This window comes from Pongo pygmaeus, chromosome 3, assembly GCF_028885625.2.
Source record: "Pongo pygmaeus isolate AG05252 chromosome 3, NHGRI_mPonPyg2-v2.0_pri, whole genome shotgun sequence".
NCBI classification, from domain to species: Eukaryota; Metazoa; Chordata; class Mammalia; order Primates; family Hominidae; genus Pongo; species Pongo pygmaeus.
In genome coordinates this window covers 182891134-182910336 of record NC_072376.2, presented here as the reverse complement: position 1 = coordinate 182910336, position 19203 = coordinate 182891134, and the positions used below count along the sequence as shown (strand labels likewise).

Below are 19203 nucleotides of genomic sequence, written 5' to 3'. Positions count from 1 at the left end.
CTACTTTAATGCAGCAAATATCCAAGGCTACCTAAAGTATTTCTTCAAATGGTCAATTGTTACATTTCCAGAGAAGAAATTATAAATAATAAAAATTAAGCTGTAAATGGTTAAGATCATGAACTCCATAGTCAGCCTGCTGTGTTGAAATCCTGGCTTTGCTATTTACTAGCTGTATGACTATGGGTAGATAACCTAACCTATATGTGCCTCAGTTTTCTCTAAAATGGAAATGTGATAATATTACTTAGCTCTTAAGGATTGAGTAAATATATAGAGAGTGCTTTAGAACAGTGCCTGGCATCCAGTAAATACTTTATAAAAGTTTGGTGAATTAAAAATAAATAAATATTTGTTTTAATCAAATTGTTGGCATTAGAATGCAGACTCTGCTTATTTGGGGAGGAAAGGGAACAAATTTAGCTTCTTTTTTTTTCCTCCACTAAAAGGAATGCAAACATATTTATTTGAATGTCCTGATCCTGCATTTACAACCAAACTAACACCTATGTATCTATAATTCATATATATGTTTTAATCCATTTCATACATATCTAAGAAGCATTTAATTTAAAAATATCAATGCTCTCCCCTCTTGTCTACACAAAACTATGGGACCTTAATGCTTTCAACTAACCGTGAATTCTTGCCATTTATATATACACTAAGGTGACAGAATAACAACGTATTAAACATTAACTAATCATTACAGTATGAACATTAAAATTTAGGTAAACTTAATTTCTCAAACATCTAATAAATTACATTTCTTGAACTTAGAATAAGTAAAAGTCTTACCAAAAAATATAAAGGTACAACAGAAAGTAATGGAATTGAATTGAGGAGGCAAATGCTCTAGCTTCATCTTAGCCACTAACTTGCTACGCTACAGGATGGTTTTGAGTTTTGTTTTGAACACAACAAATATATACCCACATAGTCGTAAGGGCAGTAATGTAGTACATAAGACCATAGACTTTGGAGTCAAAGAAAAATGAATTTTAATCCACGTTCCACCACTTACTAGGTATGTGGTCTCGGGCAAGTTAGTTAGCTGTTTTCAGCCCTAGTTTCCTGATCACTAAATGAGGATAACAGGGCCATATTACTAAATTACTGTGAAATTAAGTATTAAAATCCAAGTAAAGTATCTGCCACAGTACCAGATACACAGAAAGTAATCAATAATGCTAGCTATTTTTGTTATAAAGTACTGGAATCACAATTATTCAGAGATGAAACTACGACAATCTGAAGTATTCCACTTTTGGGATATCTACGTCCAATGCAAGGACAATATTTTAATGCGAACATTAAAATGTACTAGAATTATTTCAATTGAAGATTAAACAGTTTGATAAAATATTCTACTTTTTTGGTTATAGTACATTAAAAAACCCAACAAGATGAAAAGGTTCTGCCAGTATTTAATGAGATTTTTTTAAAAAACCATATCTTAAAAACTCAAAGATCTCTGTACCATCTAGGGCTGTAGATTTAAATTTGGAAAACAGGAAGGTACTGGGCTCCCAAAGTCTAGAGCTAATATAAAGGATTCAGGAAAACGCCCAGAGCAATATGGAAACATCAGAGGAAATCCATAATATATATAAGGTTTCAAGGTCTTGTAGAAGATCTCAGGCTGGCCTAAAAAAATGGTAAAGGAAATTGCCTTAAACAATCAAATGAAAAGGATTTCCTGCAATCTCTTTAATGTGAATTTCTGATTTAAACTTCAAGAGCTTCTAAAGGCCCTCAGAACTTCCCCATGGCGCTGGATAGCATTTTTCATATCACACACCACTTACACTGGCACCAGACACTGCCTCCAGGAGGAAAACACAGCTATTAAGATTTCCCAACCTCTTAATGTTGAAAGTAAGAGTGAAAAACAAAGCTAAGCTTAGAAAACACTTCAGAAGAGGAAAGATGTAAGGTAAAGTGATAACAGGAATATCTTCGTGAAATGCAGCTGAAACCCAATGGACACCAGCTGTCTATCTAAAGCTTCTCTAAAATGTAAGACTAACTAAGCAGCACTGGGAATGGATTCTAGAAAGATGTTATAGATTATTCAGGAAAAACAAAAGAAGCACAAATTAATCTCAAAATTTTTTATCTGAATACAGAATTTATTATTTTTACGCTAAGAAATTCTTTACTTAAATAAATACTATATAATATATATTTTTCAGTCAAATTAACTACAAAAGACACTTACCTCCCTTTTTTTAGCTTCGTTTGTGCTATACTTTGGAAAGAGGTAGGAAAAGATATTTCCGCAGCAACAGGCAACATGTACCAGGGGACCTTCTTTTCCTAAACTCAAACCTGATGCCACAGCCAGGACTAATGTGACGGTTTTAATCATTAAAGTCCATTTTCCCAAGTAACCTCTGATGATGAATCCACTTAAAATAGTTTTAATCTACAAGGCAAAGATTAAGGCAACTTAATGTCCTTTAAGAAACACGAGAATGTAACGAATCCAAGTTATTTTCTTGTTTTATGCACAAAAACGACCTTTCAAATTTTAGCAGCCTATAGAAAAATTTACAGTTAATTTTTCTAAAACTTTACCTATTATGCTACATATAATAAATTGATATTATAATCTAATTCTCTACCCAAGAAAGGAGAGAGGGCAACTCTATCTCAGGAACAAAATCAAAATATCAGGCCATGTTTAAATGAATACAGACCTTAATTATAAGGATTATAATTACATAACCAAAAAAAGGGCAAATTTGAATATTTACGTTGTAAAAATAAGCATAATATTTTAAATATATTTTGGACATTATGTTAGAAATAAGAATATTATGTTTTCTCTGAGTACTGTAATTATGTGGAATAGTTTTTTATGTATCAAGAAGGATGAATGACAACTGTTATATACTGCATGATATTGCTTTTTATGAAAGATATTCTTAATACAACCTTAAAGATCACTACAATTCCATTTTAAAAAGAAATGTATTAGGAAAAAGTTGGTAACTTATTTAACTACAGAAAAATAAAAGAGAAAAGAAATAAGTTCAAGTCAAGTTCAATCAGTCAATAATGTATAACTCTACTTTATTGTGATGAAAAATAAAACCCAAAAGTTTGTACTATTGACCCACTGTGATTAACCACTTTCTCAAAGCATAAAATGGCCAAATTCAAGAATAATTAACTTATCTAATCAAAAGGTAATTATAAAAAGAGAATGAATCAATCAAAATCAGGGTCATAGCTAGGTGTGGTGGCTCACACCTGTAATCCCAGCACTTTGGGAGGCTGAGGCGGGTGATCACTTGAGGTTAGGAGTTTGAAACCAGCCTGGCCAACATGGTGAAACCCCATCTCTACTAAAAAAAAAAAAAAAAAAAAAAAACAAAAATTAGCGGGGCATGGTGACACGTGCCTGCAATCGCAACTCCTCAGGAGGCTGAGACACAATAATTGCTTGAGCCTGGGACGCAGAGGTTGCAGTGAGCTGAGATCGCGCCACTGCACTCCAGTCTGGATGACAGCACAAGACTCAGTCTCAAAAAAAAAAAAAAAAAAAAATCAGGGTCATAACAGCAAAGTAACAACTAATCCGTCAAAGAACATTAGGTCACAAGATACTTTTTCCAGGCTCTTGATGTTTAACTAAATAGTCTGAAAATTTGCCTAGTCATGTGTTAAATTAGTGGCGAGAGAAAAAAAATCAGCCTCCACAGTAAATGACCAAATGACTATGGGGAACAATATTTTTCAATGATGTCTACCATCAGCTTATACTTAAAAACATTTTTTTTTCATATTATGAACAAACTATCCCCTCCCTCCAGAAAAGCCAACTTTTATTATCACTAAGGTCAAAAAGATAAGCATCATAATAATGTTTAATGACACTAAATATTACTTGGCTTACCTCTGGAATTCCAGAGCCACAGGCATATGGAGCAAATACCTTTACCAGGGAAACTGCAAGAAAGGCAAAACTCAAGGCCCAGAAGATGTACATTATGTAGTTCATAATATAAGAACCAGGACCCTAAAAAGAAAATAGTTCAAGAGTAGGAATTTAATTTACATTGCACTCTAATGCAAATGCTTGTCATAAGAAACTTCAGTAAACGGCCAGGCATGGTGGCTCACGCCTGTAATCCCAGCACTGGGAGGTTGAAGCGGGTGGATCACCTGAGGTCAGGAGCTTGAAACTAGCTTGGCCAACATGGTGAAACCCCGTCGCTACTAAAAATACAAAAATTAGCTGGGCATGGTGGCACACGCCTGTAATACCAGCTACTCGGGAGGCTGAGGTAGAAGAATCGCTTAAACCCCAGAAGCAGAGGTTGCAGTGAGCTGAGATTGTGCCACTGCACTACAGCCTGGGCAACAGAGTGAGACTCCATCCCCCCGGCCAAAAAAAAAAAAAAAAAAAAGAAAGAAAAGAAACTTCAGTAAAATGTGTAAAAGTCTCCTGGTTAATTTCCACAATAATAAAAACTTTATATGAACAAAATATTTAAGTAGAGTCCAAAAATTAATGCCTACATATACCAAGGAGCCTTGAGCCCATTTAGTCTTTTTCCTAATCCCCAAAGTCTTGTTACCAACACATCTCAGCTATACTTCAATCTCTGCCTACAAACCACTTTTTGGAAACAGTGAAAACAAATTACATCACCACTCAGATTTCATTCTGCTGCAACTTTCCAGAAGATCATTAAACTCAATTCAATTAAGCCAGGTGAGAAACAGCATACTACTCATCTTACTGCAAATGTATACCTTTTAGCTCTAAAGTTCAGCTAAAACAAAATTTAAAAAATATATCCATGTCATCATGTAAAAAATATACATATAACATCCTAAGTTCTAAAATGTTCTTTGTAGATCATAGTAAATCAACCATTTAAATGCTGTAATGCCACAAATAAAAATGTCTGATTGTCTTCAATGTATCTCTACGTAGGTTGATTTTACTAAATTATTTGATAATCATACTTTCATAATTCAAACTTCCCAATCTTAGTAATATATTAGTTTTAATAACTTGACTTCTTAGTAACTTTACACAGATCTTACTGCAATAACTATCACTTCTTTTCTACTACAGCTCAAATATATTTGCACCACAATCCAGAGGATTTGTTATATGACTATGTAGTTAACTAATAAAAAAGCTTCTTGAAACAATACTGCACTTAATTCTTTCTTGCTGCAATGTGTTGAGTGTAGATCCATTTGATGTGTATGCAATCATCTAATATGTGATTAATTCTATAATTAAATGAATTGGAAACATTTTGCTATATCAATTATTAATTCATCTTGAGACAAAGCAAGACTTACCTCTGCTTGACCTATGATTAATTCTGCCCATGTTTTCCACTGTGGACATTTATCCCTCTCTTCAAATGTTGTTTCATTAGATCCCCAACAGCACTGTTCGTGGTTGTACCACAACGCACTAAGGCAAATGCCCTCCTTTAGGTCAGTCATCCAATCGGCAGCAATGTCTATTAATCCGGCCAATGCCCCTGTAAAAATATGTTGGAGATGGTAAAAAAAAAAAAGTCAATTTTTTGGGAGTCGAGAACAATCTAGTTAAAAGGCAAGTGGAAAGCAGGAGACTCCAAAATAAAGGGTCACTTATGAACTACATATAAATTTAAGATTTTCAAATTTTAGTTATAAACTGTAAAGAGTTATTTTTTACAATAAAAGTGCCATTTTTGTTTGGAATTTTAAAAAGTTACATCATTCAAATTAATTGTGATCTGAAAAACAGTGTTTAAAAGATATTAAAATATCTTCAAAAGACAGCTACTTGGCAGGAGGTTCACAAATCTAATTTTCAATCGATAACTTAATTAACAGACTTATAAATGATGTCAATCTCATTAAAATTTAATGTCCATTAGAAATAATTATTGAAACTCATAGGAATATTTTCTTAAATTACAGAAAACCACATATCAAGATTATTTTATTGTGAGAATATAAAAAATACACAAATTTATGGTCAAATCTGGGTCCTTCTTATATAAAGAGATCAGTGTGTTACATACACAGAGGCCATAAAATTATTACGCATGCCAATTAGAATTATCAGTACTTTATTCTCTAAAAAATTTTAATTTTTGTGGTCTTCTGAACATAATCTTCCATCATGGAAGCTGAAAGTGATTATAACAGTGCTTAATATTTGTTTTCAGGTCCTCAACAGCTCTTTCTTAAAATCTCACACATTGGGACTTTGTGGCCACGCTGTATAGCAAGGTGATGAAGGGGATAGGTCTTGAGCTAGAAGGCTTTAATTCAAATCCTGGTTTAGCCATTTACTAAGCTGCATGACCTCGGTCAAACTAAGTTCCTTTTCTTCTGCTTCAGTCTCCTCATCTGTAAGACGGTGATAATGACAGCACTGGTACCACAGGATTGCGGTGAGGTTTCAATACATGTCAAGTTTTTAGAACAGTGTACAACACATAGGAAGCACTCAATAAATATTAGCGATTTATTACGATGTTAATATCAAAAGATACTTTATTGATCATCTGATCCAAACCACTTATTTTACAGATATAGAAACTGAGTCCACAAAGATCAACCAAGCTGGATAAACACGTAAAGTGATAGAGCCAAGACTAGACTTGGAAGCCTCCTGCCTCCTAGTCTTATATTTAAGATTTTTTGAAGAAGAGAAACAAATGCTTTTTAAAATCCAACAGTACCTGAAAAAAAAATTGAGGGAAAGAGGGAAGAACAGTTTATACTTCTGTTAACTAAAAGGATTGCTTGAAAAATTTTCTTTACCTGATGCCAATCCTGTTAGTGTTACTACCAGCCATCCTGACCACGCATCATACAAACTTTTTGTCATTTCCCATGCTGATTCTTTCTTTTTGCTGTTGATCTGAAATTAGAAATGTTTATGCTTCATTTTTCCAACTATGAATAGAAGCCACAGTTCTAGAATCTAGCAATTTTTCTCATTTACCATACATAGAACAGTAATTTCAGAACTAAATAATGGAAAAGGTAAGTCTGGGGCAAAATCACTACATTACAGACAGTTGTTAATACCTGTAAACCAGACTACATGTCTTTACCCAAGACCTGCTTTTATTTTTTATTAAAAAAGTTTTTTTCTTTCAATGAGACTGGGCCTCGCTATGTTGGCCAGACTGGTCTTGAACTTCTGAGCTCAAATGATCTACCTGCCTTGGGCTCCCAAAGTGCTGGGATTACAGGTGTGAGCCACCGTGCCCAGCCAAGATCTGCATTTTAATAAGAACTCTGGGATTTCAGTGCAAAGGGTCCACAAACTATATAAAATCTGGCCTAGACTGTTTTAAATTGAATCAAATTTGAACCTCAGTTGGTACACATAACTATCTTTTATATATGTCTTCTGTAAGACAATAATGGTTTGAATTATCGGTCATTCTCTGGTCCTAGCAGTTAAGTGGATTATAATGTTCTTTAAAAGACAGGATCTGTATATAATACCATGTCCACAAATACAATGTATTACAGAATAATCATGTGGACAAAGGGACCCTCCAAAACTTATAGGCCTTTTAAATATGCAGGTTTGGAGAGCTCCGATCCCATTGGTAGAGTCCAGAGGCTCTTTCTTTAACTGTGTAAGGCAGAAGTGTCCTCTACTGGATATAGTGTACGAAGTTAGCAGATTAATAAGAGTAATAGATTTGATCCAGATCTCACTATACTAAAACACAAGAAGGTAAGTCTCACCTCTCTTACTAAGAATGTACTTCTAAACCTAAATCCCTAACTAGTCAACACCTCTCTTCTGTTCTACTAGGATTGTTGCTTTAGAAAGCCATATTTTTGGCCAGGTGTGGTGGCTCATGCTTATAATCCCAGCACTTTGGGAGTCCGAGGCAGGTGGATCACGAGGTCAGAAGTTCAAGACCAGTCTGGCCAACACAGTGAGACCCCTTCTCTACTAAAAATACAAAAATTAGCTGGGTGCGGTGGCGGGCGTCTGTAATCCCAGCTACTCGGGAAGCTGAGGCAGGAGAATCACTTGAATCTGGGAGGCAGAGGTGGCAGTCAGCAGAGATCGTGCCACTGCACTCCAGCCTGGGTGACAGAGCTAGACTCCGTCTCAAAAAAAAAAAAAAAAGCCAATTTTCAGCCCAGGACTTCAGTGCTCAACTGTTCTGAAGGAGGGCTACAGCTAGAATTCAATGACCCAGTCTATTTCTTTTTTTTTTTTTTTTTTTATACTTTAAGTTTTAGGGTACATGTGCACAACGTGCAGGTTTGTTACATATGTATACATGTGCCATGTTGGTGTGCTGCGCTCATTAACTTGTCATTTAGCATTAGGTATATCTCCTAATGCTATCCCTCCCCCCTCCCCCCACCCCACAACAGTCCCCGGTGTGTGATGTTCCCCTTCCTGTGTCCATGTGTTCTCATTGTTCAATTCCCACCTATGAGTGAGAACATGCGGTGTTTGGTTTTTCATCCTTGCGACAGTTTGCTGAGAATGATGGTTTCCAGCTTCATCCATGTCCCTACAAAGGACATGGACCCAGTCTACTTCAAGAATTGGGTCTATTTGAGGCCACAATGCCCCACTAAAATGACACAGTAAGTTCTAAGTTGAATGAGGCAATTTTACCCCTTCTACCCTATAAGCAACCAAACACAGATATTAACCATTCTTTAGAATTAGAAATAGGTTATTTCTTTCAAAAATAATCACTAAACTCCATGTTGCTTTTCTTCAATAAAAATAAATAATGTGTAAGAAAACATGATAATATTAAGCCGTTTTCAGACTGAGTCACTGCTGTTTTCTTTATATAACTGCTTGCACAGCATCATAGTCAGTCACTTAAGTAGTTGCTTGATGGAGTGTACCAAGTAAAAAAGATATATGTACAGAGAGTTCAATCATCACCATTCCTAAAATCTGGAAATCATTTAAATGTTCATCAACATAGCATCAGATAAATAAATTGCAGTATACCTATGTAATGAAAAATTCTGTAGCAATTAAAAAGAATGAGATACATTTAGTGTTATACAGGAAAAAAGCAAGATGGCTAAAAGTATGCTAAAAGACAGGAATATAAATATTTATGCTTATATTTTTAAAAATCAGAAGATAAACCGTAAGTTAAAAATGTAAATTATTACTTATAAGGGGAAGAAGACAATAGGTTGGATGGGACAGAGATAGAAACTAGACTTCTTTGAACATGCCTGTTTTGTACATTTAACTTTGGAACCATGGAAATACTTCATATATGTATAATAAAACAAAACTAAATCTAAAAAGCAAACCTTAAAAATTGAAGTAAAGTTAAATGAATCAAAGGTGCATCTAACTGGTAACATAATGCCACAGAAGAAACTATTCCAAGGGACTTTACAACAAAGTAATTTGTATAAACAACCTTGGTGGAATAAATAAAGGATAGGCCAGACGTGATGGCTCAGGCCTGTAATCTCTGCACTTTGGAAGGCAAAGGCAGGAGGACTGTTAGAGGCCAGAAGTTTCAGACCAGCCTGAGTAACATAGCAAGACCCAGGCTCTTAAAAAAAAAAAAAAAAAAATTAGCCAGGCATGGTGGTGTGCACCTGCAGTCCCAGCTACCTGGGAGGCTGGAGACAGATTACCTAAAATTTTTCAGTAGGCATATTGTTGGAGATGGTGTTGGTACTGTTATTCTGACAATGTTGTATGTGTGTATTGTGGGGTAAATGAAATGACTATGTTTGTGATGGTCAGATTTTTGGCATGACTTAAAGGAAATGCAGATTTAAGAACTAGAGGGTTAGCCCCATAGTTATGAATTCAAATTAGTAGAGTCATATAAACTTAGGAGGCTAGAAACAATAGCCAACCCAGAAGTGACAAGTATCACCTAGTGCCTAGATTGTACCTATATTATATTTTCCTTCAATGGAATCAGAGAGCTCCTTGGAGAAATGGCTGATTCCAGGTTTGCTGCGGGAAATGTCTAGATGAATCAGGATTAGGATTAGGATTATCTAAGGACATGACAAAGGACACGGATAGCAAACTAAATAAGCTCCCACTAATCTAAAATAACATGAACATCAATAAGAATAATAACAGTGATGATTAAAACACAAAGATACTTAAATCCATGAGTCCATGAAGACACAGAAAAAAACAACCAAACAAGCAAAAAATCTCATTGGTCAAGTTTGAGGATGCTAAGGAACCTAGTATTTCAAGATTTCTCCCTTTCCTGTACCACCTTTACTTCAGGGAATCCAAATGGTTGATGTGGGGTAAACTCTCTATAGAAATATGCAAGCTAATAAATAAAAAAGGAACAATAATTAAACTGCAACCATTTTGTAAAATACTGAAATAGTAATATTTGAAATTACAGAATGTCAATTTGCTTCAAAATAATCTGGGGTAGGAAGGCTACAAGTATAACAAAAAAGTTCACAGAAAAAAAGAATTAGGTTGGGTATATGCACTGACATAGAAAGGCTTTAAAATTTAATGTAGGCCGGGCACAGTGGCTCCCACCTGTAATCCCAACATTTTGGGAGGCTGAGACAGGTGGATCACTTGAGGCCAGGAGTTTGAGACCAGCCTGGCCAACATGGCAAAACCCCATCTCTACTTAAACTACAAAAATTAGCCAGCGTGGTGGCGCATGCCTGTAATCCCAGTTACTTGGGGGACTGAAGCACAAGAATTGCTTGAGCCTGGAAGGCGGAGGTTGCAAAGAGTCGAGATCGCACCACTGCACTTCAGCCTGGGCAAAAGAGCAAGACTCTGCTAAAAAAAAAAAAAAAGAAAAAAAAATTAATTTTAAGAACAACAGTAAGTATATAAATGTGTGGAATTTTCCAGCTTTAAAAAATTTTGTTTATATAAGCATGGATCAAAATATTGAAAAATATTTGATTGGTCTAGGAAGAGATGGTTGATAAAATACTGGCTACTTCATATATTGCTATACCATTTGCAATGTTTTCAAGGACTGTACACTAACCATTTACATACTCAGAGAAAAAAGTGTTTTTTGTTTGTTTTGGAGGGTGACAGGGTCTAGCTGTATCACCCAGGTTGGAGGGCAATGGTGCAATCATAATTCACTGTAACTTAGAACTCCCAGGCTCAAGGGATCATCCCACCTCAGCTTTCCAAGTAGCTAGGGCTACAGGCTCAAGACACTATACCCAGCTAATTTTTGTTTTGTTGTGTAGAGATAGAGTCTCCATATTTGCCCAGGCTGGTCTCAAACTCCTGGGATCCAGCGATCCTCTGCCTCGACCTTCCAAAGCACTGGGATTACAGGCATGAGCCACTATGACCAGCCTGTTTTGGTTTCCTTTGATCTCAGTTTTCTCTAAGATTTTATGAACACAGTGTCACGGATACTCTCTAGGTACCACACTTTAAAATACACTTAAATCCCAACCTGAATACTGTTAATGTCTCTGAATGTATACTTCTAAGTACAAATGTATTTACCTAATGATCATTACAAGACACAGGATTTATAGTGTGTCTGATCTAGGCACTTTGGATTAAAATAGTGATTTTCAAAGTACGGTCTACAGGCACCTTGGAGGATCCCCGAGACCTTTTCAACGGGTCTGCAAGATAAAACTGTTTACAAAATAATACAAGACATTATGTGCCTTTTTCACTGTGTTGACATTTTTACTGAAAATGCAAAACCAGTGGCAAAATTGCTGACTCCTTAGCAAAAATCAGGCAGTGGCACTCAAATGTACTGGCAGTCATTACATTCTTGACTGCCATGCTTCCCAGTAAAATCAAATAAATAAATAATATTATGCCAGTTTCAAATAAGAGCATCTTTGATGAAGCAGTAAAAACTGCTATGCCTCAATCACTGAGTCTTTTTAATATTTTGTGTGATGAAATAAGAACCATGCATAAGGAACTATGCATAACTACATACATCTGCTGCATGTGGAAGTATGTATGAGGTTATGTCCTAAAGAAAAGCACTTGTGTAATTTATTTGAGTTGCAAAATAAACTAGACACTTACATGGAATGCCATTTTTACTTGAAAGAGTGACATCAAACTATGGTTTCCCAGACTTGGGAATTTGACAGGTATTTTCTCAATAATGAAACCAAGTAATCCTGTCATTTTTAAGTTAAATAAATGTGTATTTGTTTCCAATGACAGAATTTGAGCTCTCTAGTAAAAATTAGAATTTTAGGAAACTTGTATCTATCACTGTGAGGATGATAGGTTCCCAATACTTAGAGTTTTTTTCTGAATAGATCAAAGGTAAAATTAACAAATGTGATTTTTAAAATATTATAAATATTTTACAATATTTTACATATTTTAAATTTTAAATTTAAATATTACAAATTTTAAATATTGTACAATATTTAAAATATTGTAAAATATATTATATAACTGTCAACATTTAAAAGATCCACATAAATCAGTGAATCAATATTTTCTAAATGATCATTGCATAATGTTACAAAATCATATATTCAAAATCAATGGATTTTAATGTAACAGAAGACAAAGTTCATTGATGCAGTTTCAAAGTACACATTACAACTAATCTTTAAGAAACTAACAATTGTCACTTTAGTGTAGTATCAAAGAAGAATATTTGCAATAATCTTAAAAGACTATTAAAATACTCATAGCTTTTCCAACTATATTATCTGTGTATGAGGTTGAATTTTCTTCACATACTTCCATAAAAACAACATATAACATATTGAATGCAAAAGCAGATATGAGAATCCAGCAGTTTTATTAAGCCAGACAATAATGAGATTTATAACAAATGTAGCACGTCATTCTCTCACTAAATTTTTTTGAAAATATAGTTTCATAAAAATGTTATTTATGTTAACATGTAATGGGTTTTGTTACTGTTATTTTTAAATGAATTAGTTTTTTTTAAAAATCCTCAGTTTCAGTGTCTAATATGGTAAATATCCATTGATAAAAACCACATAAACAAAGTCTCCTTGGGGCTCTTCAGTATCTTTTAAGAGTTTAAAGGGGGTCTGAGAGCAAAAAGTTTAAGAATCACTAGATTAAAGCACTGGATTTCATGTACTGTATTTTATTTTTAGATATGCCCTAAAGGTAAATATCATCTGATGAATCTCAGAAGCTGTACCTTTCATAAACAATATAATATAATTTGAATTTCAGGTTTCACACACATATACATTAATATGGAAGCTTATAATTCGTGTAAATAGTCATTTCCATTGACAAGTAAATTTCCAACACCAAAACTGTATAGAGCCTTTTGAGATTTGGAATTTTATTTTTCAAAAAGATTTTCTACTTTGGGAGGCTGAGGTCAGCCAATCACTTGAGGCCAGGAGTTCGAGACTAGCCTGGCCAGCATGGCGAAACTTCATCTCTACTAAAAATACAAAAATTAGCTTGGCATGATGGCACACACCTATAATTCCAGCTACTCAGGAGGCTGAATACAAGAATCGCTTAAACGTGGAAGGCAGAGGTTGCAGTGAGCCAAGACTGCACCACTGCACTCCAGTTTGGGCAACAGAATGGGCGACAGTCCCCCAATCTCCAAAAAAAAATTGTTTTTTAAAAAACGTATTTTGTATAAAAACTAGCCAGGCATGGTGGCGCATGTTTGTAGTCCCAGCTACTCAGGAGGCTGAGGCAGGAGCATTGCTTGAATCCAGGAGGCGGAGGGTGCAGTGAGCCAAGATCACACCACTACACTCCAGCATGGGCAGAAGACTGAGACTCTGTCTCAAAAATAAATAAATAAATACAAAATAAAAAATGGATTTGGATTACACTATCAGTAAGTCACGACCACCAACAAAAAGGATCCATAAGTTGTACTTTTATATGTTAAAGCCGTTTTTAAAAAAACAGTAAACCATTACAACACTCAATAAGCTTTATGTGGGAGCCAGATTGAGAAATATCTCAGAATCAAATACTGGGAAAGCAGATAAAAGAAAACAGCAAAATCCCACAAGACTATCTGCCCCCAGTAGATTTCTTCTTTTTCCATAGGTAAGAGCTATGCAATGAGTTTCCTTTTTTGCCTTAGCTGGTGGGCTGCTCAAAGCCCAAAATCATGCTGACCTCCATATCTGGAACTTGGCTTGTTCTTCCCCCCAACTCCTATGCTGTATTTTTCCCTTTCCTTCTTATTTTGTCTTCTTATTGTATTTCCTTGTTTTTTAGCTACCTGAAATCCTTTCTGGAAAGTTACAGGGTATAAGTAAACTAAAAAAATTAAACATAGAAAAAGAAAAAAACATGTACCACATATGAAATGTAGACATTTACTTATATTAAATGTAAACATATTTTGGCAGCCTGAGATCATTGGCAGAAATATATTATTAAAAGATCTAATTATGCACTATGTTTTTAAAAATTTTTACTAAAAACACTTACCCGTCTATGCCTTTCTCTGTCTTTACATTTTTCTCGCACCCAATCAATAGTATGGAAATCATCATATGTACCAACACCTGGAATTGGTTCATCCAAAAGATCCAGTAAATGTGTAGAACTGTTAATGCTGCCTCCATTCGTCATTGTATAATGAGTTCCTACAGAAGAAAAAAGGAAAGATGAGTATGTTTTAGAAGAGACAATAGTGAGCTAAGTAACCTTCTTAGAAATTCATTATTAAGTCATACAGAAATAATATCGATTGAAATCATTGCAATTAGAGAAAAATGTGTTAAGAAAAATTATCCAAAACTTGGAAATAAGGCCAAAAGATTATGGCATGTCCTCTTAAAGTCAAACCCAAGTGTCAACAATTAGCCTGCAAAATATTCACCTGACGCTCTGGAGAATTTTGAAGACTATTTACTACTGATTAGGGAATAGACACTGTAAAATTAGAAAATGATTTGTAAAAGATAAATTGAAAATAGTAATTTTTATCTGGTAAAATGCAAATAAATTCTGTCCAGTAGAAACAATAACCCTTAGAGTTGTGGTTTTGTTTTTGCCCTGTAAGGATTTGCTTTCTTTCACTGATGATATACACTTCATCTCACACATCCTCCTCTCAATCAGCCTTGTCAGGCGGGTTCCCTCATTAGAGTCAAATAAATCTTTGACACATGTTCACCATGTATCTTATACGAGTATCGCAGACTTAAGAAATGTATCAGGAAGGACATTAAAAGACAGCTCAAGAAAAAGAAATACAAGTGGCTTTTAAATATGAAAATAAGCTCAACCTAACACATAAAAAGAAATGCAAATCAAATCCACAATATCATTTCCCTGTATCAGATTAGTAAAGATGACGTGTGTGAATGCACTAATTTAGCAAAGCTATGGAGAAAGAAGTCCTATCACAAAATTAGTAGTTTAAGTATGAAATGGAACAATTCCTTTGGGAAGGCGAAAGCTAACAAAATTTAACATACACAGATGCTCTTCAACCTAGCAAGTTCACGTCTAGGTTTTTTTCTTGCAGCTACACTTGCATAAATCCTTGAATAAACCCATAAATTATGCGCAATGTGGGCAGAACATCTTACTATGTGCTATAGAAAGAAAACAAAAACATATTAATGCCAAAGTGCTCATAATCTAAAACGGGTTGGCAAAGAGCCAGAGAGTAAATATTTTAGGCTTTGGATGCCACACAGTTGCAACAACTCAATTCTGCCATAGTAGCACAAAAGAAATCATAGACAATATGTTCATGAATGAGTCTGAATGTGTTCCGATAAAACTTTATTTACAAAACAGGTGAAGGACAGGATTTGGCACACGGCTCATAGTTTGCCAATCCCTGATCTAAAGTCTGTACAGCAGACTTTACAACTGAAGACTTCTATTAAGAATTTTTTATAGAAATAGCACTTTACAGTGTAGCAGATACAAAGATAATTTTTAAAAAAACTGCCCCTGACTTCCAGATGCAATATAATATAATATTTTTATAATATAACAAATTATATTTCAAAATAAAGTTCAAATACTGAAGTTCCAAGGTTCCAATATTCTTTGACTACAATTCTAGTCATGTTACCCATATTTAATTTGTTAAAAAGAAAGAAATCTTGGGACTGTAGCACCTGGAACTAGGTGGATTAATCTAAGAAAACTTCCTAAAAAACATGAATTTTAAATTGTAATATGAAATAAATTAGGCTATGGTTTCACAATGAGAATTATAGCTATACATTCCATGTTAGATACACTTAACACCTATTTCTGAAAGAAGAAACATATATGAGTACAGTCGGTAAAAGACAATTTATATTGCTATTAGAAAAAGAGCTTTTGGGCCAGGTGCAGTGGCTCACGCCTGTAATCCCAGCATTTTGGGAGGCTGAGATGGGTGGATTGCTTGAGCTCAGGAATTTGAGACCAGCTTGGGCAACATGGCAAAACCTCATCTCCACTTACAAAAAAAAAAAATGCTGGGCATGGTGATATGTGCCTGTAGTCCCAGCTACTCAGTAGGGTAAGTTGAGAGAATTGCTTGAGCCCAGGTTCGTCGTCGCGCCACTGCATTTCAACCGGGCCACACAGCAAGATGCTGTCTCAAAAAAAAAAAAAAAGAAAAAAAAAGAGTTTAGAGTGTAAAAAACAGGCTGGGCAAGAAATATGATAATCCGAGTGAAAATTATTAGACTTGACAGTGGAAGTAAAGAGATACAAACATTTTGGGAAGAAATTTGGAAATACCTATCAAAATATAAGGGTTCTACTTCTAGCAATTAATTCTACAAATGCACAAAGGCTTAAATATTTAATTGAACCATTATCAGTAATACTGAAAAATTCAAACCAATGGAAATGTCTCATCTATTGGTAATGAATGAAATTATGTAATTTATATATAATGCAGCAGTTAAAAAGAACAAGGTTGATCAATATATACTGGTATAAAAAATTGGCTATAATAAATTGCAGTTTTTAAAAAAGGGCCAGGTGTAGATCAGCATTTTAATATGCAAATTACTGTGTAAAATTTATACAGTAATACAGAGAATACAGAGAAAGTAGTATGACCAAACATGAGACAACATATTAATAACGGTTATCTCTGGGGATTACAATTGTCAAAAGCAGAAAATGAACTTTCATTTCCTACTTTGTACTTACAGGTATACATATATGTATAAGCACACACACAGTATTTTCATAGAACCATAGAGACAGCTATGAAAATAGAGAAATTCTAACGACTCTAATCATCATTTAAGTAAACAGAGCAATGAACTGTTACCAAAAGGCCCAGATTCTAGTCCTGGACAGCTAACTTTAGACAAGTCTCCTTTAAATATTAAGTATCTGTCAGCATCCTTGACAACTACATGATATATGCTACAGCTTATAGTAAAGATACATAAACAAAGAAACATTTAAATTTTTTCCAAAGCACTGTAAACTTTGAAAACCTCATACATAATTTCAAATAGGTGACTTTAGCATAAGTGATTATAAATTATATCCTGAAATTATTTTGTAATGCAGATTTTAATGCCAAAAATTACTCAGAGGTTATTACTGAAAAGGTAGCTAATTATTTGATATAGAATATAAGAAGTGGCACTCTATACTAATGTTTAAAAAAATTGTAAAAATAAAACACGAGATATGTTTATTTTATTATAGGACTTTTAAGGAATGGAGCAAAATTCCCAGACTACTCTTGCCATCTTTCTGGTTTAAACAAACTCATTCTCTTTTGTTTACAGATTAAAAAACAATTATATATGTTAAAGCCAGAATCTGAACTTTTTGTAATCACTATAAACATTCTTAGACTAGATCAAGAGATCATTTGAAATCAATTTGCAGTGGGATAAGGGAGGAATGCACAAAGAACCACGATGCCAATACTATTAACTAATTTTATTACTGCTGAGATATAAGCCAAATAAACTATAGAGTAGGTTTTTTGATGATTCTGAGAGGACATGAATATAGAAGGCGCTAATATTTTAAACAACGTAATAGTACTAATGAACATTTGCTTCTACCAGGTCCAACAGGGTTCTCGCTTATCTCCCTATTTATTACATTTAAATGCCTGCCTTGGAAGCCGGGAGTGGTGGCCCACGCCTGTAATCCCAGTACTTTGGCAGGCTGAGGAGGACGAAGAGATTGAGCTCAGGAGTTGGAGACCAGCCTGGGCAACATGGCAAAACCCCATCTCTACAAAAACTAGCTGGGCATGGTGGTGTGCACCTGTAATCCCAGCTACTCGGGAGGCTGAAGTGGAAGGACTGCTGGAGTCTGGGAAGTAGAGGCTGAAGTGGGCTGTGACTGCGCCAATGCGCTCCAGCCTGGGCGACAGAGCAAAACTCGTCTCCAAAAAAAAAAGTGTACCTTGGAAAGGTGTAAAACTTCTAAAAGGAGAGTGGCACACTGATTTCAGTGTTTTAGCAGAAGTACTCCAAAAAATAATAATAATAATAATTGATACCATTCTTGGCCAAAGGTTTAAAGGCCCAATCCCTGCATCAATGCCCACGTTCATTTACATACAACACATACTCAAAAGCTTAAACTTAAAGCTTTAATAAAGCTCTTCCCCACCCTCCCATCCTAATGTTATGTAGTAACTTCCACTTTGAAAAGCTAGCTGAAAGGCCACACGTTTTCTTGAGAAAAAGCAATTGGAGAATAAATATAACAGGAACACTTATAATATCTTGACATATGTGAGAATCTCTGACTCTGCTTTCCATATAATATTAAAACTGATCATTTAGAAAATGCAAATGCCACTTATGGCTTTCTGGTAAGATATACAGTACTTCTGTGGTATTCTGGCCAAAAATGCATAAAATGTATCTTATAAGGAAAAACCAGACACACCCAAACTAAGGGAAATTCTGCAAAATATATGGATTGTACTCTCCAAAAATGTCAAGGTTATGAAAGATAAAGAACTGAGGAACTGTTCTAGATTAAAACAAGATGTAACATATGCTCCAGGATTAGCTCCTAGACCAGGAAAAAAAACTTTTTTCTTTTGTACTAAAGGACACAGTGAGACAACTGGCATATTGGAAAATGGTCTGCAGATCATGTCATAGTATGGTATCAATGTAAATGTTCTGATTTTGAAAAGCGTAGACGTGTACAGTAGCTATACAGAAGAAAATGCCCTTTCTTGAGGGAATACACAACACTTAAGTATTTAGGAGTAAAAGCACGTCACGTCTGCGTTTGACTCT

General features: G+C 34.8%; 1 protein-coding gene across 4 annotated transcripts in view; it reads right to left on the bottom strand.

Moving 5' to 3' along the window:
• The window catches only part of CLCN3 (chloride voltage-gated channel 3), a 108814-nt gene that overhangs the window by 28712 nt on the left and 60899 nt on the right, over window positions 1-19203 (bottom strand). For all 4 annotated transcript variants that reach the window (XM_054485178.2, XM_054485180.2, XM_054485179.2 and 1 more), the window contains 5 exons: window positions 14432-14589; window positions 6799-6898; window positions 5332-5519; window positions 3905-4027; window positions 2222-2428 (listed from right to left, as the gene is read on the bottom strand). In XM_054485178.2, the coding sequence (XP_054341153.1) occupies window positions 2222-2428; window positions 3905-4027; window positions 5332-5519; window positions 6799-6898; window positions 14432-14589 (776 nt within the window). The remainder of the gene's footprint in view (window positions 1-2221; window positions 2429-3904; window positions 4028-5331; window positions 5520-6798; window positions 6899-14431; window positions 14590-19203) is intronic.